Source organism: Anomaloglossus baeobatrachus, chromosome 12 (assembly GCF_048569485.1).
Source record: "Anomaloglossus baeobatrachus isolate aAnoBae1 chromosome 12, aAnoBae1.hap1, whole genome shotgun sequence".
In the NCBI taxonomy this organism is placed as follows: domain Eukaryota; kingdom Metazoa; phylum Chordata; class Amphibia; order Anura; family Aromobatidae; genus Anomaloglossus; species Anomaloglossus baeobatrachus.
Window position 1 is genome coordinate 92,505,073 of NC_134364.1, and position 22,886 is coordinate 92,527,958.

General features: G+C 48.2%; 1 protein-coding gene across 3 annotated transcripts in view; it reads right to left on the bottom strand.

The window, feature by feature from the left end:
- Positions 1-22,886, bottom strand: part of LOC142257931 (Fc receptor-like protein 3) — a 49,155-nt gene that overhangs the window by 15,378 nt on the left and 10,891 nt on the right. The window contains exons 4-6 of one of the 3 annotated variants that reach the window (XM_075330222.1): positions 7,611-7,871; positions 5,595-5,891; positions 4,557-4,598 (exon numbers count right to left, since the gene is read on the bottom strand). In XM_075330222.1, coding sequence (XP_075186337.1) covers positions 4,557-4,598; positions 5,595-5,891; positions 7,611-7,871 — 600 coding nt within the window. The remainder of the gene's footprint in view (positions 1-4,556; positions 4,599-5,594; positions 5,892-7,610; positions 7,872-22,886) is intronic. The other 2 variants (XM_075330224.1, XM_075330223.1) reach the window with 2 other exon arrangements.

Here is a 22,886-nt window from a genome sequence, read left to right on the forward strand (position 1 = left end):
GAGGCAATCACTGCCTTAAGTCTGGAACCCATGGACATCACCAAACGCTGGGTTTCCTCCTTCTTAATGCTTTGCCAGGCCTTTACAGCCGCAGCCTTTAGGTCTTGCTTGTTTGTGGGTCTTTCCGTCTTAAGTCTGGATTTAAGCAAGTGAAATGCATGCTCAATTGGGTTAAGATCTGGTGATTGACTTGGCCATTGCAGAATGTTCCACTTTTTTGCACTCATGAACTCCTGGGTAGCTTTGGCTGTATGCTTGGGGTCATTGTCCATCTGTACTATGAAGCGCCGTCCGATCAACTTTGCGGCATTTGGCTGAATCTGGGCTGAAAGTATATCCCGGTACACTTCAGAATTCATCTGGCTACTCTTGTCTGCTGTTATGTTATCAATAAACACAAGTGACCCAGTGCCATTGAAAGCCATGCCCATGCCCATGCCATCACGTTGCCTCCACCATGTTTTACAGAGGATGTGGTGTGCCTTGGATCATGTGCCGTTCCCTTTCTTCTCCAAACTTTTTTCTTCCCATCATTCTGATACAGGTTGATCTTGGTCTCATCTGTCCATAGAATACTTTTCCAGAACTGAGCTGGCTTCATGAGGTGTTTTTCAGCAAATTTAACTCTGGCCTGTCTAATTTTGGAATTGATGAATGGTTTGCATCTAGATGTGAACCCTTTGTATTTACTTTCATGGAGTCTTCTCTTTACTGTTGACTTAGAGACAGATACACCTACTTCACTGAGAGTGTTCTGGACTTCAGTTGATGTTGTGAACGGGTTCTTCTTCACCAAAGAAAGTATGCGGCGATCATCCACCACTGTTGTCATCCGTGGACGCCCATGCCTTTTTGAGTTCCCAAGCTCACCAGTCAATTCCTTTTTTCTCAGAATGTACCCGACTGTTGATTTTGCTACTCCAAGCATGTCTGCTATCTCTCTGATGGATTTTTTCTTTTTTTTCAGCCTCAGGATATTCTGCTTCACCTCAATTGAGAGTTCCTTAGACCGCATGTTGTCTGGTCACAGCAACAGCTTCCAAATGCAAAACCACACACCTGTAATCAACCCCAGACCTTTTAACTACTTCATTGATTACAAGTTAACGAGGGAGACGCCTTCAGAGTTAATTGCAGCCCTTAGAGTCCCTTGTCCAATTTCTTTTGGTCCCTTGAAAAAGAGGAGGCTATGCATTACAGAGCTATGATTCCTAAACCCTTTCTCCGATTTGGATGTGAAAACTCTCATATTGCAGCTGGGAGTGTGCACTTTCAGCCCATATTATAGATATAATTGTATTTCTGAACATGTTTTTGTAAACAGCTAAAATAACAAAACTTGTGTCACCGTCCAAATATTTCTGGACCTAACTGTATATGTAACTATACGAACAAGAGAAAGCAAACCTACATCAGAAATACACCTTGTTCCAGATTCCCGGATTGGGATGGCTTTGCTCCCTCCAAAAGTATAACAAACTACTAGTACATTAGGTATTTCGCTGCATGGTGTCGTTCCACGAGCTGAATTTCTAGTGCAGTATCAGTAATGTATTTAAAGTTGGCTTTTCCAATACTTTTGGTGTCACTTAAAGGGGGCAGTCATGTAATAACCAGTTTCACCTCCGAAGTGTGAATGCACAAAAGTTTATCCACCAATTCCATCTACACCTTTTGGTTGATGGATGATACCAGTGAGGGCATTGAAATTTAGGCACAGTGCCTTACAAAAGTTTTCAGCCCCCTTGAATTTGTCAACCTTTACCCACATTTCAGGCTTCAAACATAAAGATAAAAATATTTAAATTAATGGTGAAGAATCAACAACAAGTGGGACACAATTATGCGACTGAACAATTTTTTTTGCTTATTTTAAACCTTTTTTTAAAAAAACCCCAAAAAACTGAAAAGTGGGGCGTGCAATATTATTCGTCCCCTTTACTTTCAGTGCCGCAAACTCACTCCAGATGTTCATTGAGGATGTCTGAATGATCCAATGTTGTCCTAAATGACTGATGATGATAAATATAATCCACCTATGTGTAATCAAGTCTCCATATAAATGCACCTGCTCTGTGATAGTCTCAGTGTTCTGCTTAAAGCACAGATAGCATCATGAAGACCAAGGAACACAACAGGCAGGTCCGTGATACTGTTGTGGAGAAGCTTAAAGCCGGATTTCGTTACAAAAAGATTTCCAAAACTTTAAACATCCCAAGAAACACTGTGCAAGCAATCCTATTGTAATGGAAGGAGTATCATACCACTGCAAATCTACCAAGACCCGGCCGTCCATCCAAACTTTCATCTCAAACAAGGAGAAGACTGATCAGAGATGCAGCCAAGAGGCCCATGATCACTCTGGATGAACTGCAGAGTTCTACAGCTGAGGTGGGAGAGTCTGTCCATAGGACAACAATCAGTCGTACACTTCACAAATCTGGCCTTTTTGGAAGAGTGGCAAGAAGAAAGCCATTTCTCAGAGATATCCATAAAAAGTGTTATTTAAAGTTTGCCACGAGACACACCAAGCATGGAAAAAGGTGCTCTGGTCAGATGAAACCAAAATCGAACTTTTTGGGAACAATGCCAAATGGCATAAAAGCAACACAGCTCATCACCCTGAACACACCATTACCACTGTCAAATATGGTGGCGGCAGAATCATGGTTTGGGCCTGCTTTTCTTCAGCAGGGACAGGGAAGATGGTTGAAAATTGATGGGAAGATGGATGGAGCCAAATACAGGACCATTGTTGAAGAAAACCTGTTGGAGTCTGCAGAAGACCTGAAACTGGGACGGAGATTTGTCTTCCAACAAGACAATGATCCCAAACATGAAGCAAAATCTACAATGGAATGGTTCACAAATAAACGTTTCCAGGTGTTAGAATGTGTTAGAATGGCCATGTCACAGTCCAGACCTGAATCCAATCGAGAATCTGTGGAAAGAGCTGAAAACTGCTGTTCACAAACACTCTCCATCCAACCTCACTGAGCTCCAGCTGTTTTTAAAGGAAGAATGGGCGAGAATTTCAGTCTCTCGATGTGCAAAACTGATAGAGACATACCCCAGCTTGCAGCTGTAATCGCAGCAAAAGGTGGCGCTACAAAGTATTAACTTAAAGGGGACGAATAATATTGCACGCCCCACTTTTCTGTTTGTTTTTTTTTTTAAATGTTTAAAATAAACAAATTTCGTTCAACTTCACAATTGTGGCCCACTTGGTGATTCTTCACCATTAATTCAATTTTTTTATCTTTATGTTTGAAGCCTAAAATGTGGGTAAAGGTTGACAAATTCAAGGGGGCCGAATACTTTCGCAAGGCACTATATAAAGTTTTTATAGTAGCCGCCTAACTTTCAAACTTTTTATTCTGACTTTAAATGTTTATGAAAAAGTGGGTTTCGCTCCAGAAATGTTCATACAATCACAGGCCTTTAAAATAAGATGTAGTTTGATTCAAATCCTGCTCTTCTACAACCTCCCCTATATACACCAGAAAACTCATAGAAGGGGGATAAGCAAAAAGTTGTCTTTATTAAAAAGAGCTAAATGAAACGTAAATAATTTCAAGGATGCATTTTGTTTTTTTAACATGACCTAATGAATTGTAATAGCTTTTAGGTATATGCACACCAAGTTTTTTTTGAAGGTCAGCCAAAAAAAGATGAGTTTTCTAATTGAAATCGCTTTGGATTATGTGAATTCAGAGTTTTTCAAAGTGATTTTAGAGCAGAAACTGAACGTAAACTCTCTTAATCCTCCTCCAAATCTCAAAATTCAGAGTTTCCACTCAGTAGTTTTGTTCACTCAGAAATTTTTTATGAGGTTTTAGAGCAGAAAGTGAGCGTAAATGTTGAGGAAACTCTCTTTGCTCAAAACTCTCAAAACTCAAAAAGTTGGAGTTCCCGCAAAGTCTCCGCGTTGAAAATTTCCAAAAGGGCTTCATGTGCACCTTGCCAATTACTGCTCCAAAAACTCAGCAAAAATACTCCGTGTGCACATAGTCTTAGTTTGACAATGTCTTGTTTGGAGTGTTTTCTATCAGGAAACACTACGAAGAAGTGCCATACATTTATTTTTTTTTCCCCAAAACCTTAAGTGGAAGAAAAATGCTCAACAAACTGAAAATATGACCATCAAGCTTTACAACAGAGGTGAATTGGACTAGTCTTTCAAATGTTTTTTGGCATGATTTGTCAGGTCGTTTTTGAAGTAGACACACTGCAAAAAATTGTGTGTACATACGGTTTATCTCCATGCTGGAAAAGACAGTTACTTTGGAGTTGCCCTTCCCGCTGCTGCTTTCCTATGCACCATTTTACACATAAATTGCTCTCAATATTTGCCCAGAGAAATATTTATCAAGTCTCCCAATTCGAATGCCTTCTTGGAGTTCCATAATTAGGAACACAGTTATGGATATAATTGAAGACTTTAATATAAAACCTGATATGATTTCTGAGCAGTATATGCAAAACGATTTTCAAAAAGAAAAGCTCGTAGAGGATTCAGGTGAAAATTCTTGCTTTTGCCTAAATAAGTAAATCACCTGGTTTTGATGTTACTTCTGTCTCCGACTGATTAAACAGCTCTACAAGAGAGAAAAATAATCACAATAGGATTTTACCGAATTTTTTGTTGGACAGTTAATCGTTCCGTAAAGGGTGTAATCCAGCCAAAATGACCTGACATGTAAGTACGCATTAGAAGATCATATCTTGGCCTGAGCTCATATTATGAGTGGTAGAGATGAGTCAATTGATTTGGAACAGAATTTACATCACAGTTTCGAAAAATTTGCCAGTCCCAGAAAAGTCAAATAATTTGCGATTCGCCCCAAAATGCCTGCCACTATCTTGAACATCAGATCCTCACATGATCCCTGGCACCGTGGTTCAAGCAGATTCACATGATCCCAGGCAGCCTGTTTCAAGCGGCCTCACATGATCCCAGGCACCGTGGCTCAAGCAGCCTCACATGATCCCAGACACCGTGGCTCAAGCAGGCTCACATGATCCCATACACCGTGGCTCAAGCAGGCTCACATGATCCCAGACACCGTGGCTCAAGCAGGCTCACATGATCCCAGGCACTGTGGTTCAAGCAGGATCACACGTGTTTCAGGCTTTCCCATAATGCCTTGCAGCTATCACATGACAAAGTATTGCACAGCCAATCTGGAGGAACTATCATAAACTGTATAAAAGCTGAGGAAGGGAATGCAGCAGCCAAAAACTAATAAACATTATGGAAAGTGCGGCAGCACAACCATGAAAAACCACTGCCATCAGTCTACCCATATCCATTTAAGAGAGGTCACTTTGATATTACTAAGGCTGGGTTTGCATCAAAGCCCCCCAGCGATCGAGAAGATATCCTACGGAGAAGGGATAACTTTCAAACTTGGAACAACTCCTTTGCACTTCCAGAGATAATAGAAATGACACTCAACGGTGGTCCTTTCCAATAATGCTCTCCAAGAACAAATAGTAATATACAACATTTTAACATTTTTGAATGTGTGATTGAAGTATATGACTGGATCACAGACACAGTGTAATGCTATAATTAATAATCTCCCACTCACCACGCTCTCCGATCCTGTTCACTTGTATAGTCGTCGTTGTGCTCGCCTTTTTTATTCTGTAATCAGATGTCTGCACTTCACATTTATAATCCCTGGAGTCACTAAGTTTCACGAATGGAATTTCATATGTATTAGCCGAGCTGAATTCCTGAATATTCTGTCCCTCTCGGTAAAAGGCAAACTGAAGCACAGTGGTCTTCCTGTGGGGACTGAGCCTTGTGTGACATGTCAGGGTCACGTGGTCACCTTCTGTCACCAACTGTGGGCTCTGAGTTATTGTTGGAAGTGAGAAAAGTTCTAGAAAATTCAAGAACACAAAGAAATAAGGCCACACGGGCATAAGAGGTAAAAGACTAGGTTATAGAATATGTTCTAGGTTATCCTGTATGAAAAGTGGGATGCCCATTTCCAAAAAATAGGGTATAACATGATATACACGACTTTTTGCCACATGCAGTATCTGTATCTGGTTTTTCCCCTTATATCCATCATGTGTATTTTCAAATTGGTGCCCAATGATGGTTGTCTCCATCATGATGATTGCTTGGGTACTACTCATATACTCATCTGATCGGCTACTATACATGGCTGGCACCTGGTGCAGACCCTGATCCCAGCAGATGCCATGAAGCAAGTTGATTTGCATACCCTACTACAGTAATTTCTCAGAATTTGGACAGCAGCCACGACAGCCTCCTCTTAAATGATGGTGTCCGCAGTTTTTCTTTGGCATGAAGGATATGTAACACGGCACCAGGCTGGCTAATCAAAAGAAGCTATGATGATCTCATGGCTCACGTCCTCTGGTCAAAGATCACTGTCACGTCCCATGGATTGGGGTCATGAACATCGATTTGCACCGGCTAAACAGTCATGAATATTGGACGTTGAGGGAACGCACACCCTCTGTTAGATCCTCTCATGGAGCTAATGAAAGTTAATAAGTTACATGTTCTCCAAAATAAAACCCCTCCTCATCCCCTATGTATGGCCTGGCCACCAGGCTCCTGACCAGGAAATATATGAAGCTCTCCGGTCAGGAGACCCATGGCCAGTCTGTGCCTTGCTTTCTGATCTCAGACTGATTTCTATGATTGTCTGAATGCACCCTAAATGATAAGATGGCATCACTAGAACAACATTAACAAACTAATACCCTCCCAAATTATAGTGACCCCCAGCTTCACCCTTCAGATATTAGTAAAGCATACGTGCATCTAAGTTGATGCTGAGGAGAAGGCGATTTTGCTTTATGGATGCATAACTGTTCATTTCCGATAAGAAATGCAAACATTTGTGTTACAGTAGTTTTGTTTTTCATATGCCGTAGGAAGACCTGTTAGTACTGGTCTTAAAAAAAAAAAGTGGGGGAGGGCTCCTTGTGAGCATTAATATACGTCACTCTTTATGGGATATGCTACAGAAGCCAAATGGTTGGAGACTCTAAAGGGTGCTTTACACGCTGCAACATTGCTAACGATATATCGTTCACGGTGTTTGTGACGCACATCCGGCGTCGTTAGCGACATCGCAGCATGTAACACCTCTGAGCGTCCTAAAACGATCGCATAAGAGGTAAAAATCGTTGGTATTGGAGAGGTCGCTCCAACACCAAAAATGATTGACAGGTGAGTAACGAGGTTGTTTGCCATTCCTGCGGCAGCACACATCGCTGTGTGTGACACCGCAGGAACGAGGAACTCACCGTACCTGCGTCCCGCCGGCAATGAGGAAGGAAGGAGGTGGGCGGGATGTTTGGCCCATCTCCACCCCTCTTCTGCTATTGGGCGGCCACTTAGTGACGCCGAAAGAACCACCCCCTTAGAAAGGAGGCGGTTCGCCGGTCACAGCGACGTCGCAGGGAAGGTAAGTATGTGTGACGGGTGCAAGCGATGTTGTGCGCCACTGGCAGCGATTTGCCCGTGTCGCACAACCGACGGGGTGGGTACGCACGCTAGCGATATCGCAGCGTGTAAAGTGCCCTTAAGTCCAAATAAGAAATAAGATGTAATTTACCTTGAACTGAAACAGAGGTTTCATCCGAATGCTGATAATACAGTAGGTGATGGTTGACCTGCTTTGTGCATTTGTATTTGCAACTCGATGTCATGTTAACATTCTCGATATGTAATTCATTCTCAGAACCCCAGTCTTGTATTACAGCGTTGTTCCTGTAAAATATTGTCTGCTTTGCTGAATGTCCAGGGTAATGTTGGCATCGAAGGATGAGGTTGTCTCCTTCGTAAACATTAGTAGGTGTCTGTAGGGTGACGTAGCCTAAGATGAGATACGATGATGTGTTTTTAGTAAAATCCATTTCAGTATGAGATTGGAAAATATTCAAACACTGGTTTGGAAACCCCTTTGGGCCATTTTCAGTTAATAGATTGGAACAAGTGTTCTTCTTAGAGCGAATCTGCCACTTAATCTGAGAGCTGTATAATGTAGAAACAGACCCTGATTACAACAATGTATTACTTACTGGGCTCCTTGCTGTAGTTTTGATAAAATCCCTGTTTTATACCCCTGAATATCAAACCTTAAGGGAAATGGGGAACACCTGGGAAAAAGTAAAGAACGTATTGAAAGTGGGAGTAGTCACCAAATACTCACTTATATGGGGAAACCCGAATCTTCCTGAACTAGACAAACTATGTGGGTTTGCGTTATGGCAATGGAAGGGGATCAAGAAGGTGCAGCATCTGTTTGAAGAGGGGCGGGTAAAGACGTTTGAAACGCTCAGATGGGAATTTGATATCCCGAACAACAGATTTTTCCCAATACCTTCAGGTTCGGCATGCTTGTGAGGTACAATCGATATCTGTGAGTTTGTCACCGGTGAACCAGACGCCAATATTGGATGTCTCGGTGGCGACTGGGAACACTAAGGGTGCGATCTCCTGGTATTACGTGTATCTCCAAGATGCCAAATTCTAGGTGGTGACCTGCGGTCTTACGGATAGGTGGCAGCGAGACCTAGAAAATATTTCTAAGGAGGTACTGCAAAATATTCCGCTATTGTCTGTGAGTCACAGAGGCTGTCACAAGTGTTTTTAGTACATAGGATATATATAACCCCGGCATTTTTATTCAAAATAGGCGCTGGCCCTGACTCATACTGCTGGAAATGTGGAGTCCTGTATGCTGACCTGATTCATCTCATGTAGAATTGTCTGCGCTTGAGAAGATACTGAGTGGGGATGCTTGACCTTGTTAATTCGGTGTATGATTGTCGTACGGACCGCGGACCTCTGACATGTATTCTTGGATACACTGCGGAACTCCCTATCCAGGAGAGCCATAAGATTGCCATTGCGCGTATATTATACCATGTACGGAAGTTCATTGCACGGTACTGGATAGACAGCAAGGTCCCCGATATCAAAGAGTTAATTGATAGGTGTCATGTAGAGCTGTTGAAGGGACTTCATCCCCCTCTTCTTCACCAGCCACAGGTCGTCATGGCGATTATCTGATTGGCCTGGAAGCTTAAGGTATTTATGACTTTGGGTGATGGTAGAAGAAAAGCCAAAAGCTGCAGAGAAAGACAATTCTTTGTAATATTGGCGGGAAAACTCCCAAAGCAGGTTTTGAAGTGCGACTTTAATGCTAGAAAGATGAAAAACACATTGCCAGAATCCCTGCGTCGTGCGGAACCCAGCGCACCGTCTCACCTGACGAGGAGATCGACGGAATCACGACAAATTAGTATTGGCCAGTAAAATTGTGCTAGAGGCGTTGTGTTTGGTATCAATGTAACTGTAAAATCGAGATATTAAATATGACGCTAATATCTTTCACCTGTGTGACCCAGGGGCAAAGATATGGAAAACCCTAGAATTATGGAACTTTGTGACCATCTCAAGCCCAGCCCACAAGTGACTGTAAAATGATGTCACAGGCAAGGGGGGCTAGCAAGAGCATAAGAGACAGTTCCTGTCTTGGGGGCTCAGTCAGCACGAGGAGGGCATCATGAAGGGTGATGCTGGCCGATTCTAACATCTCTTGGAGTTCCCTCCTACTCCCTAAGCAGACGTCACTTCTATGGCACAAGCTTAGTAAGTTTCACGTTTATACCTTTTATTTTATGTAACTGTTATGCCGTAATGTGTATTGTTCCCTTTTGTAAATTCCTGTATATTCTTTAAACACTGCCTATTTTCGGATTAAATATATAAAAATTTAAGAGTTTCTTTCCTTATGCTTTATATACGAATCCAAAACCCCGAAGGGCCTTATGCTATCTGAAACGGGTTCCCAGCTACCTGTAGAAAGTCTGGGTGGTGGCAGCGTAATTGTTATTGCATAGAATTATTGGAGTGCTATCATTAAGGGTACCGAGGTATATAAATATTCCATTAGCAGGAATCGGGGATATATACATTTACCCTTGCTGTGAGACCTCCAATATTTGGCATTATCAGCTCAGCAGCCTCATCTTATGCATTGTCCTGCAGTACCAAAAGTGGCCTGCAGACAAGGGGGGCGCTAGAGAGTAGTCGTGTGTAACAAATCAGTGAACAGCTGCGGATTTCTGAGGGACTTCCCCGGCTGTTCGTGACAAATTGGTGGCAAGCGGTGGGATATATAAAGCATTAGTAATCTGGTTTGAGCAATCATCCCTTTCACTAAAAACTTGCAAAAGTTTTGAGGATTGAACTCAGTGTTTAAATATACCTGGAACAATACTGTACGTGTAGCAGTTACCCCCTCCCCTTCTCTCTTGTTTTCTATCCTATCTTTTATTTGGCAATTATGGATGCTGTGTCAGAAGCCTGGTACAATCAGCAGAAGAAGGAAGTTCTTGCTGCACTCTGCAGATCCAAGTTGATTGATGGCCATGGCAAAACGAGGCAAGACCTCATTAAAGAACTTTTACAATGGGACGCAGAGCACGTTCATTCCCCCAGTGCTGGAGAAGAGGAGGCAAGCCAAGCCCAGGATAGTGCTTCTGCAGAGTCCCCACCATCAACTGCAAGCCAGAGCAGTGACCGGGGCAACATGGACTCTTTCCTGAAGATGGCTCTACAACAATTCGCTGCAGATGACCGGCAGGGACGGCTAAGCCTCATTCAGCAATATCGAGAGGCTGAGAGAGCCGAGCGAGAGGCTGAGAGAGCCGAGCGCCAGGCTCAGGCCGAGCGAGAGGCTGAGAGAGCCGAGCGAGAGCGCCAAGCCCAGAGAGACCATGAATTGAATATCCTCAAAGCCCGGCAGCAGACATCTTCCTCACTAAACGGTGAGTCCAATAATGCCAGCAGCTTTAAGCCCCGACCGGAGCACTTTCTTGTGATGGAAAAGGACGGGGATTTGGACACCTTTCTGAGGGGATTTGAAAAGACTTGCTTGCAGTACCAGTTGCCCTCAACACAATGGGCACAATACTTAACCCCAGGGCTGCGAGGCAAGGCCCTGGACGCGTTTGCCAGTCTCCCTCAAGAGCAGAGTGGAGACTATGGGGCCATAAAGCAGGCCCTAGTACGGAAGTATCAGCTGACTCCGGAGGTGTACCGAAAAAAATTCCGGACCCTCCAGCTCGGACCTCATGACAGCTACAGCGATTTGGAGGGTGGGCTCCAGCGCACCTTTGACCAGTGGATCCAAGGACTGTCCGTTACAACCTTTGAGGAGTTAAAGGACCTCATGGTGAAGGACCAACTCCTACATGTCTGTCCTGTGGAGGTTCGACAGTTTGTTATGGACCGAGAGCCCAAGGAGGCCTCAAAAGCAGCCCAGATTGCCGACGCCTATGTGGCCAACCGTGCATCGGAGGTGCGGAAGCCGTCCACCACTAGCTGGAAAGGGGGTAAGATGACAACTACAACCACCCCTGCCCCTACCAGCCGACCTCCCGTAGGTCCTGTTTCATCCACCAGTGCCCGGCCCACCTCTGACACTCGCAGGTGTTTTTCCTGCAACCTGCCTGGACACCTCAGCTCTGGTTGCCCAGAGAGGCAGAAGAGGAACCCCACATCCAAGGCCCAAGGGCCCACTGGAACTGTCCTTTTGGCAAGGAAGGCGGGTGGTAGGGCCTGCGAAAACCTACACCCCGTCACCGTAGGCGGAACCCCCACTGTGGGGCTCAAGGACACTGGGGCCGACAGAACACTGGTCCGCCCTGAACTGGTACCCCCTGAAAACTTTATCCCGGGAAAACTCCTGACTGTCGCCTTGGCGGGGGGTGTCCACCACTCCTTCCCAATGGCCCTGATTCCCCTCGACTGGGGTGCTGGGAGAGGGTGGAGGGAAGTGGGGGTGGATGAACATCTACCAACCAATGTTTTATTGGGGACTGATCTGGGGCGATTAGTTGCACAATTTCTCCCTGATGATCCTCCCGAATCCAAAAAGTCATGTGATACAAATGTTGTTGATCAGTCATGTGATGCAAATGTTGTTAAATCATGTGATGCAAATGTTGTTGATAAGTCATGCGACCCGAATGCGGATACCCAGAACGTAATTACAAATGTTGTGCATGGTAATAAAGTGGAGATTTGTACAGGGGAACTCAGCCATGCCACGCGGCAGGGTGACGTGGCTGAGGACGACCCCAAGGTAGCAAGTGTCTGTACCGACAGAGATGGAGGCAGACATGAGAACCACGAGGACAGTGGTCAAGTGCAGCTGAGCAGTGTCACAGCGGACAGTGACACAGCCAGTAGTACCTGTCAGGCTGATGGGGAAGAGTGGTTATTCCCCGGGGAGACAGCCTTCATCGGTGCTGTCACCCGCAGTCAGAGTGCCCAGAACGCAAATGAAACCTTGCCTGCTGACACCTCTTCACCCAGAGGGATAACGGAACTGGTTACGGACCCAGAGCAGGTCCCAGAGGGTCCTGGTGAGGTTGGAACCTTAACGTCACTTTTGGCTGCTTCTAGCCAAGAGTTTCAGGTGGCTCTACGAACTGATGCCAGTCTAAAGACGTTAAGGGACCTCGCAGAGAAGCCCTCTTCCGAGACCGATAAGGAGAAGGTATTCTGGGACCAGGGAAAGTTGTACCGGGAGACAATTCCCTGTAACCCCCAACAAGAGTGGCTGAAGGAAAAACAGCTGGTGGTGCCTCACCGCTTTAGGAGTGAGTTGCTGCGGATTGCCCATGAGATCCCACTCGCCGGACACTTGGGGGTTAGCAAAACCAAGGCCCGGCTGTCTCACCACTTCTATTGGCCCAAAATGGGGACAGATGTTGCCAACTACTGCCGCTCCTGCATCACATGTCAAAGAGTGGGAAAGTCAGGGCCTGCTCCCAAAGCTCCCCTGATCTCTTTGCCGGTGATAGAGGAGCCTTTCCAGAGGGTCGCTGTGGACATTGTCGGGCCTCTGGCCGTCCCCAGCAGCTCTGGAAAACGGTTCGTCCTTACTGTGGTAGACTATGCTACCCGGTATCCGGAGGCAGTGGCTCTGTCCTCAGTTAGAGCCGATAAGGTGGCAGATGCCCTCTTGACCATATTCTCCCGAGTAGGATTTCCCAGGGAGATGCTTACCGACCAGGGGACTCAGTTCATGTCTCGTCTAATGGAGGCTCTCTGTAAGAAAATGCAGGTGCGGCATCTGATATCAAGCGCTTATCACCCACAGACCAATGGTTTGTGTGAGCGATTTAATGGTACACTTAAGCAGATGCTTAAGATGCTGGTTGAGTCACATGGACGCGACTGGGAGCGGTATCTCTCACACCTGCTGTTTGCCTACAGAGAGGTACCACAGGCCTCAACGGGGTTTTCCCCCTTCGAGCTCCTGTATGGCAGACGAGTCCGGGGGCCTCTTGGTCTGGTAAGGGAATCCTGGGAAGAGGAACTGAATTCCCCAGAAGTGTCCGTTGTGGAGTATGTCATTCGGCTCCGTGACAAAATGCAGTCAATGACGCAGATGGTGCATGAGAATATGGCGCAAGCCCAGGCCAGCCAGAAGCGATGGTACGACCAACACGCTCGAGAGCGGGTGTATGAAGTGGGTCAGAAGGTGTGGGTCCTAGTCCCAATGACCCAGAACAAGCTTCAGGCGGCCTGGGAGGGTCCATACCTGGTGCATCAGCGCCTCAATGACGTAAACTATGTGGTCACCATCGACCATGCCAGGAAGAGGCAAAAGGTCTTCCATGTCAACATGATGAAAGCTCATCATGACAGGGAAGCCTTTGCTCTTCCTGTGTGTAGTCTTCCCGAGGAAGGCGAAAGTGAAGTCTTGGTGGACTTGCTCGCCTCAGCCCGGGATGGAGGGTCTATCGAGGAGGCGGCATTCAACCCACAGCTATCCTTGGACCAAAAGTCCCAGCTGCGGGAGGTATTCCGGCCCTACCTGATGACCTTCACGAATGTCCCAGGGAAGACATCCCTAGCCACCCACCAGGTGGACACAGGGAGTCATTCCCCAGTTCGTCAACCCCCATACCGTGTCTCCCTAGAGGTACAAAAGGACATAAAAAGGGAGATCGATGAAATGCTAGTCCTGGGAGTGATCCAGAGGTCCAAAAGTGCATGGGCCTCGCCTGTAGTCTTGGTTCCCAAAAAGGACCGGACAACCCGGTTTTGTGTGGACTACAGGAGGCTAAATGCAATCACAGCACCCGATGCGTACCCAATGCCACGCATCGACGAGTTACTGGATTGCTTAGCCGGGGCCCAGTACCTGACCATCATGGACCTGAGTCGAGGGTACTGGCAGATTCCTATGTCCAAGGAAGCACAGGAAAGGTCCGCCTTCATCACCCCATTCGGGCTGTATGAATCCCTTGTCATGCCCTTTGGCATGAGAAATGCTCCTGCCACTTTCCAGCGATTGGTCGACCAGCTGCTCGAGGGACTAGGAGGGTTTGCAGTAGCTTACCTGGATGACATTGCCATCTTTAGTCCCACTTGGGAGGAACACCTGGGGCACCTGGAGCAGGTGCTCAGGCGGATCCAAAGCGCTGGTCTTACTATAAAGCCAGGGAAGTGTCAGATCGGCATGACTGAGGTACAGTACCTTGGACACAGAGTGGGTGGCGGGACCCTGAAACCAGAGCCAGGGAAGGTTGATGCCATCACCTCCTGGCCTACCCCCAAGTCAAAGAAGCAGGTGATGTCCTTCTTGGGTACGGCAGGGTACTATAGGAAGTTCGTTCCTAACTATAGTGCTCTTGCTAAGCCGTTGACGGACCTCACCAAAAAGAAGCTACCGCAAGTAGTCACCTGGACAGATGACTGTGAACGGTCCTTCAGGGCACTAAAAGCTGCCCTCGCCAGTTCCCCAATCCTACAAGCTCCGGACTTCACCCGACGGTTCATAGTTCAGACAGATGCCAGTGCGTTTGGCCTTGGTGCAGTACTCAGCCAGGTAAATGGGAAGGGAGAAGAGCATCCGGTGATGTTTCTCAGCCGCAAGCTCTTATCCCGGGAAGTGGCCTACGCCACTGTGGAGAAGGAGTGCCTCTCTATAGTGTGGGCCCTGCGGAAACTGCAGCCCTACCTATATGGACGCAACTTCACCATAGTGACAGACCACAACCCTCTCAGCTGGCTACATCGGGTGGCCGGCGACAATGGTAAGCTACTGCGGTGGAGCTTGGCACTACAGCAGTATGACTTTACCATTCAACACAGGAAGGGTGTTGAGCATGGCAACGCTGATGGGCTGTCCCGGCAGGGGGATGCCAGCGAGGTAGGCTTAGGAGACGATTGGCAAATCAATCTCCCATGCTACCTCAAAAAGGGGGAGGTGTCATGTAGAGCTGTTGAAGGGACTTCATCCCCCTCTTCTTCACCAGCCACAGGTCGTCATGGCGATTATCTGATTGGCCTGGAAGCTTAAGGTATTTATGACTTTGGGTGATGGTAGAAGAAAAGCCAAAAGCTGCAGAGAAAGACAATTCTTTGTAATATTGGCGGGAAAACTCCCAAAGCAGGTTTTGAAGTGCGACTTTAATGCTAGAAAGATGAAAAACACATTGCCAGAATCCCTGCGTCGTGCGGAACCCAGCGCACCGTCTCACCTGACGAGGAGATCGACGGAATCACGACAAATTAGTATTGGCCAGTAAAATTGTGCTAGAGGCGTTGTGTTTGGTATCAATGTAACTGTAAAATCGAGATATTAAATATGACGCTAATATCTTTCACCTGTGTGACCCAGGGGCAAAGATATGGAAAACCCTAGAATTATGGAACTTTGTGACCATCTCAAGCCCAGCCCACAAGTGACTGTAAAATGATGTCACAGGCAAGGGGGGCTAGCAAGAGCATAAGAGACAGTTCCTGTCTTGGGGGCTCAGTCAGCACGAGGAGGGCATCATGAAGGGTGATGCTGGCCGATTCTAACATCTCTTGGAGTTCCCTCCTACTCCCTAAGCAGACGTCACTTCTATGGCACAAGCTTAGTAAGTTTCACGTTTATACCTTTTATTTTATGTAACTGTTATGCCGTAATGTGTATTGTTCCCTTTTGTAAATTCCTGTATATTCTTTAAACACTGCCTATTTTCGGATTAAATATATAAAAATTTAAGAGTTTCTTTCCTTATGCTTTATATACGAATCCAAAACCCCGAAGGGCCTTATGCTATCTGAAACGGGTTCCCAGCTACCTGTAGAAAGTCTGGGTGGTGGCAGCGTAATTGTTATTGCATAGAATTATTGGAGTGCTATCATTAAGGGTACCGAGGTATATAAATATTCCATTAGCAGGAATTGGGGATATATACATTTACCCTTGCTGTGAGACCTCCAATATTTGGCATTATCAGCTCAGCAGCCTCATCTTATGCATTGTCCTGCAGTACCAAAAGTGGCCTGCAGACAAGGGGGGCGCTAGAGAGTAGTCGTGTGTAACAAATCAGTGAACAGCTGCGGATTTCTGAGGGACTTCCCCGGCTGTTCGTGACAATAGGGTAAACCACACCCTCCATCTTGAGAAGTATGTTTATCAAAAGAGAAGGGTGTACAAGAAATTTGAGGATATGTGGGCCCCGTGGCTTGATACCCCAAATTTGGCTCCGGCGACGCTGACCTGGGCCAGAGCCCTGATAGCGAACCTGTTTTTGCCTGGCTGCCTGGCAATGGGTTAAGTTGTCAGGTCGGATTTCAGGTGTGCCAGTCAGATACTCTATTAGTTGCTGTTTGGTTGCCGATCTATGCCTAATTGTATTTTTGAATGTAAAATATACACATGAATAGTCTGATTGCTGAGTGAATAGGGATTTTTGTTTGGGGGGAGAGGGGTTGGGAAGGGGATTTGTTTGCATACTTTCATGTATGCTGAGTTTATCTGTTGTTAAACTAAAATGTTAGTTTTTTTAATTATCTTATTTAAAAAAAAATAAATCCTTGTTTTATCAGCAGGAGATTATCAGTAGAGAATAAGTAAACCTGCTGGCAGGTTGTCCAACAACACCCCCAACAGTGATTGGCAGATTTCTACCTATGCACGGTATACACAGAAAGCTGCCAATCATTGATGTGGGCGGGTTTATACAGAGAACATGGTAGAGCTGCATCAGATCAAACAGGGATTTTATTAAAACTGCAGCAAGTAGCCCAGTGAGAGACATGTCACTGGAATCATGGTCTCTTTCCTTTCATGCAACCCTGAGAAATTTATATAATTTATACAATGTGATTTTCTGGATTGCATTTTGGATATTCTATCTCTCACTGTTAAAATTAACCTACCCTTAAAATTATAGACTGTTCATGTCTTTGTCAGGGGGCAAAATCAGCAAGGGATCAATTATTTCCCCCACTGTAAGTCATTTTAATCAGAACCTTACCAACCGTTTCGCAAGAGCTCAGCTCCTCCACATATCTAAGAGAATATGTGTTACAATGTTCCCATACCATATGCTGATCGTCATTATCTGTGCTCAGCTCCACCTCTATTCCCAAAACCAAAGTCCTTCTGACTTGATTTATGTCATCCACACAGCTTGTTGTGCCTAAGCGACTCCTGTTTTTTACCCTTCAGGCGTGAGATTTGGACAAACCATAGATGACGTAGAAGATGTCAACCATGTTAGTCAAGAAAGGAGGGCTGGTGATTGTGGGAACAGAAGAGGCGTCAAGCACAGAGCAGCGACAACCATTGAACTGGACCACATGGGATACACACAGCACAGGAATAAGGTATTAGGTGGGGGAGCTGGGCTCTTCTAAACAGGTTGGTAGAGTGATAATCAAGAAGACTTAAAGAGGTTTTCCCCACAAACAATGTAAATTTTAATCAATAAATCTTAGAATAATAAGTTCCACAATTGGAAGTGTTTCAAAAAAATGTTCCTGTGCTGAGATAATCTTATATATGTGTCCCTGCTGTGTACTGTGTAATGGCCGTGTCTGACCGTACAGGGACATGGTCTGATCATACCACATCTCCGGTGCTGAGATAATCTTCTATATGTGCCTCTGCTGTGTACTGTGTAATGGCCGTGTCTGACCGTACAGGGACATGGTCTGGTCATACCACATCTCCGGTGCTGAGATAATCTTATATATGTGTCCCTGTTGTGTACTGTGTAATGGCCGTGTCTGACCGTACAGGGACATGGTCTGATCATACCACATCTCCGGTGCTGAGATAATCTTATATATGTGCCTCTGCTGTGTACTGTGTAATGGCCGTGTCTGACCGTACAGGGACATGGTCTGACCATACCACATCTCCGGTGCTGAGATAATCTTATATATGTGTCCCTGTTGTGTACTGTGTAATGGCCGTGTCTGACCGTACAGGGACATGGTCTGATCATACCACATCTCCTGTGCTGAGATAATCTTATATATGTGTCCCTGCTGTGTACTGTGTAATGGCCGTGTCTGACCGTACAGGGACATGGTCTGGTCATACCACATCTCCGGTGCTCAGATAATCTTATATATGTGCCTCTGCTGTGTACTGTGTAATGGCTGTGTCTGACCGTACAGGGACATGGTCTGATCATACCACATCTCCGGTGCTGAGATAATCTTATATATGTGCCTCTGCTGTGTACTGTGTAATGGCCGTGTCTGACCGTACAGGGACATGGTCTGACCATACCACATCTCCGGTGCTGAGATAATCTTATATATGTGTCCCTGTTGTGTACTGTGTAATGGCCATGTCTGACCGTACAGGGACATGGTCTGATCATACCACATCTCCGGTGCTGAGATAATCTTATATATGTGCCTCTGCTGTGTACTGTGTAATGGCCGTGTCTGACCGTACAGGGGCATGGTCTGACCATACCACATCTCCGGTACTGAGATAATCTTATATATGTGTCCCTGCTGTGTACTGTGTAATGGCCGTGTCTGACCGTACAGGGACATGGTCTGATCATACTACATCTCCGGTGCTGAGATAATCTTATATATGTGTCCCTGCTGTGTACTGTGTAATGGCCGTGTCTGACCGTACAGGGACATGGTCTGATCATACCACAGCTCTTGGGCATCTTCTAGGGCGGCACGGTGGCTTAGTGGTTAGCAGGGCCGGATTATAGGCGGGGCAAGCGGGGCTCCAGCCCAGGGGCCCCCACCAAAAGAGCTTCTAAGGGGGCCCCCACCACGAGGGCCATACTTGTCAGCATTTTTTTTTTCTTCACACCCTCTCCCCCTCCGTAAAGACAGTCTAATAAATCAGCTGTGTTTTCGGAGGGGGGGGGGGGGGGCGGGCGGTGCACCGGCATTTATTTGTATCTGCGTCTTTAAGATGCAAAAACAAACTGCGGGCACAGGACGCTGAATGACCCCGGAAGTACCAGCGATTGTACTTCCGGGGTCAAGGTGTGCCAATGAGCTCCCTGCTATGTGCTGCGGCCGTCATGGGCGTACCCAGCGAGGGGCGGGGGGGCACCTGCCCCCCCACCCTAGAAGCAGGGGCATGGTGTAATGGGCCGCTGTATGTGCAGCCACGCTCCTCCGCAGTGTGTGCATGCAGGCCTGACACACTAGCTGCAGCAGGAGCAGGAGGCAGCGCTGTGCTGTGCCACCTCTGCTGTGTGCTGTGTGTCCGGCATGCACACAATGCAGAGGAGCGCGCCGGAGCCGGTGCTTGCAGCTTCCTCCTTCTTCCTATTGAAATGTATTTGCGTCTTTCAGACGTAAATACATTTGAACAGCGCGCAGGAACTGGGCCCCGCCCCCGACGTGCAGTAACGTGATGAGATCAGCACCTTGCTGACGTCATCACAGTGCTGCGGGCGCCGGCACACAGGGGAGATCAGATGGTAAGCGCTCCATGAAGGAGCCGAAGAGACAGGTTTAATTAATGATGATGAGTGGGGAGGGGCTGAGGACACATAACGGGCAACATCTGTGAAGGAAGTGGAACACAGCTTTGTGACAGGCAGAGGGGGAGCACTGTATTCCGAGGGAGGGGGGAGGCAGGAGGGTGTAGGGATGGGGCAGTGTGATTTGTGTGTGTAGGGGGTGATGAGGGCTGCATTGTATTGTGTGTGGGGGGAGGGGTAATGGGGGGGTGCATTGTGTGTGTGTGTGTGTGTGTAGGCGGTAAAGGGAGATGCATTGTGTGTGTGTAGGGGGTGATGGGTGGGTGCATTGTGTGTGTGTTTTGTGTGGGGGGAGTAATGGGGGGTGCATTGTATTTGTGTGTGTGTGTGGGGTGATGGGGAGATGCATTGTGTGTGTGTGTGTGTGTAGGGGGTGATGGGTGGGTGCATTGTGTGTGTGTGTGTGTAGGGGGTGATGGGTGGGTGCATTGTATGTGTGTTTTGTGTGGGGGGAGTAATGGGGGGTGCATTGTATTTGTGTGTGTGTGTGGGGAGGAAAGGTGGGTGCATTGTATTTGAGTGTGTGTGTGTAGGGTGTGATGGGGGTGCATTGTGTGTGTGTGTGTGTGTGTGTTTGTAGGGGGTGATGGGTGCATTGTGTGTGTAGGGGGTGATGGGGGGTGCATTGTGTGTGTGTGTGTAGGGGGTGATGGGGGGTGCATTGTGTGTGTGTGTGTGTGTGTGTGTGTGTGTGTGTAGGGGTAAAGGGGGTGCATTGTGTGTGTGTAGGGGGTGATGGGGGGTGCATTGTGTGTGTGTGTGTAGGCGGTAAAGGGGGGTGCATTGTGTGTGTGTGTGTGTAGGGGGTGATGGGTGGGTGCATTGTGTGTGTCAGAGATGTGTGTGTGTCAGAGCTGTGTGTGTGTGTGTGTGTGTGTCAGAGCTGTGTGTGTGTGTGTGTGTGTGTCAGAGCTGTGTGTGTGTGTATGTCAGAGCTGTGTGTGTGTGTGTGTGTGTGTCAGAGCTGTGTGTGTGTGTGTGTCAGAGCTGTGTGTGTGTGTCAGAGCTGTGTGTGTGTGTGTCAGAGCTGTGTGTGTGTACTGTAAATCTGAATGTGGCAGAACAGGATAAGATAAATGTTCATTGGATTTATATCTAAATGCTACGGTTCGCGCTCTACTGTTATAGCTAAAAATGTTAACGTTATGGGGCCCCCACCAGATTTTCTGCCCAGGGGCCCCCACCAACCTTAATCCGGCCCTGGTGGTTAGCACTGTAGTCTTGTAGCACTGTGGTTCAAATCCCACCAAGGACACCATCTGCAAGGAGTTTGTAAGACAGCCATGGATTCCCCCTTGGGGAGGAGGGGCGACATGACCAAGGGGGAGTTAGGGAGTGATGGGGTTAATAGGGACAGTTTGCTTGGCAGGCCTAATATGGCATTAAGGGGTGGTTTTAGCTTGGGAGGAAGAGGAGGAGTAGGGAAAGGGTTAGTCTGGGAGAGGAGGGGGTTACCTCCTCTTCTTCTTCCGGACGCCAAGAGATCAGCAGCACGAGTCACCATGGCTGATCTCCAGGAACTTCAGCGCCTGATTGCAGCAGCCATTGCAGCGCACGGGCCCCTGGCAGTGCAGACCCACATCAGGGCTGCCGGGGTTAACCCGTCGGCGCTTGCCCCTCGCTCCCCCAGCCGTGGTGTGCGCCAGTCGCGGCCCCCCCGCAGGTATTCCCCGGGTGCGGGGGGGGCGAGGAGGAGATGCCAGAGCCCCTCCAGGGACCCTCCGCAGCGGGCCGAGCAGCAGCGCAGTCCGGCTGCTGCTCCCAGCAGCAGCGGGAGGAATCTGCGTTCCAGCCGCGGTGGTCGGGAGGTGGGAGTGGCCAGCGTGGGGCCTACTTCCGGTCCCGGCCTCCGGGCTGGATTTCCAGTGACAGCAGCGGATCCAGGTCGGCAGCGCGCTCGGCGAGGGATGGAGGCCAGCAGTTCCCCCTGCAGTCGGCGGGGGGACCGAGGGGCTGCAGGCGGCGGTAGGTCCAGCGCCAGGGGGAGGTCTGTGGTGCCTGACCCTGGCGCGGCAGTGAGCAGGGGTGACGGCGTGAGCCATGCGGCGACCGCCCGGTCACTCAGGACCGCTGTGCAGCCCCCGGATGTGGCGGTGTCCCGTGGGAGCGGGAGGACCCAGCGGCAGGAGGCCTGCGGCGGCCCAGGAGGGCCAGAGGCGGCGACGGCTGGGATCCAGAGCCCCCGGATGTCGGATGGAAGAAGATGTCAGCGGCGAGGATGAGGAGGTCGTGCTGTCGGAAGAGTCGGATGGTCGGCAGACGGAGGACAGCGAGGCTGCGGTATCGGGGGACGCTGAGCCGCGGTTGGGTGAGACGGCAGCGGGGGCGGCAGGGGCTGCGCTGGCGGGGAGTGTCGGGGGCGGGAGGGCGGCTGTGGACACAGCAGCGCCTGGCGGAGTAGCAGTGTGGAGCCAGTTGTTGGGGCTGTTGCAGGGGTTGGCGGCGGTTGCCGGGGCTGGGGGGGGGGGGCGGCGCAGGCGCCGGCGGCGGCGTGGGTGGGGACGACAGGTCGGGGGGCGGCGGCGGTGGGAGGGGGGGACGGATCGGGCGCGGCGGAAGGGGGGGGGGGCGCAGGGGGGAGTGCGGCAGAGGGGGCAAAGGAAAAAGAAAAGGAGGAGGATGAGGTGGTGCGCCTAGATGATAGGGCTAAAAGCGAAGTTTATGTTTGTTTTGAGGGCCCGCTGGGGGCTCATTTAAAGAAGGAGGTGCGGGAAAAAATTTGGAAAGGGGAATATGTGGAGATTTTTTCTCTGCTTCCCCTGGAGAAATTTAATTTGGATAGGGTTAAGCCGAGCGACTCCAAAAAGGAGAAGGACGAGGAGGAAAAGCTCCGTTATAGGCTTATTCCTCGGACTTTTGCAAACTGGTTGCAAGCGTTTGCGATTTTGGCGAGCGTGGTCGGGGAAAAGGAGTCGGAGCATTGTTCGGCCTTGTTTGGTTACATGGATGCGATAGGGGAGGCTTATCGGGTTTATGGCGGGCTGGCGTGGCTGCGTTACGACGAGCAATTCCGGCAGCGGAAGGCGTTGCGGCCGGATATGCGA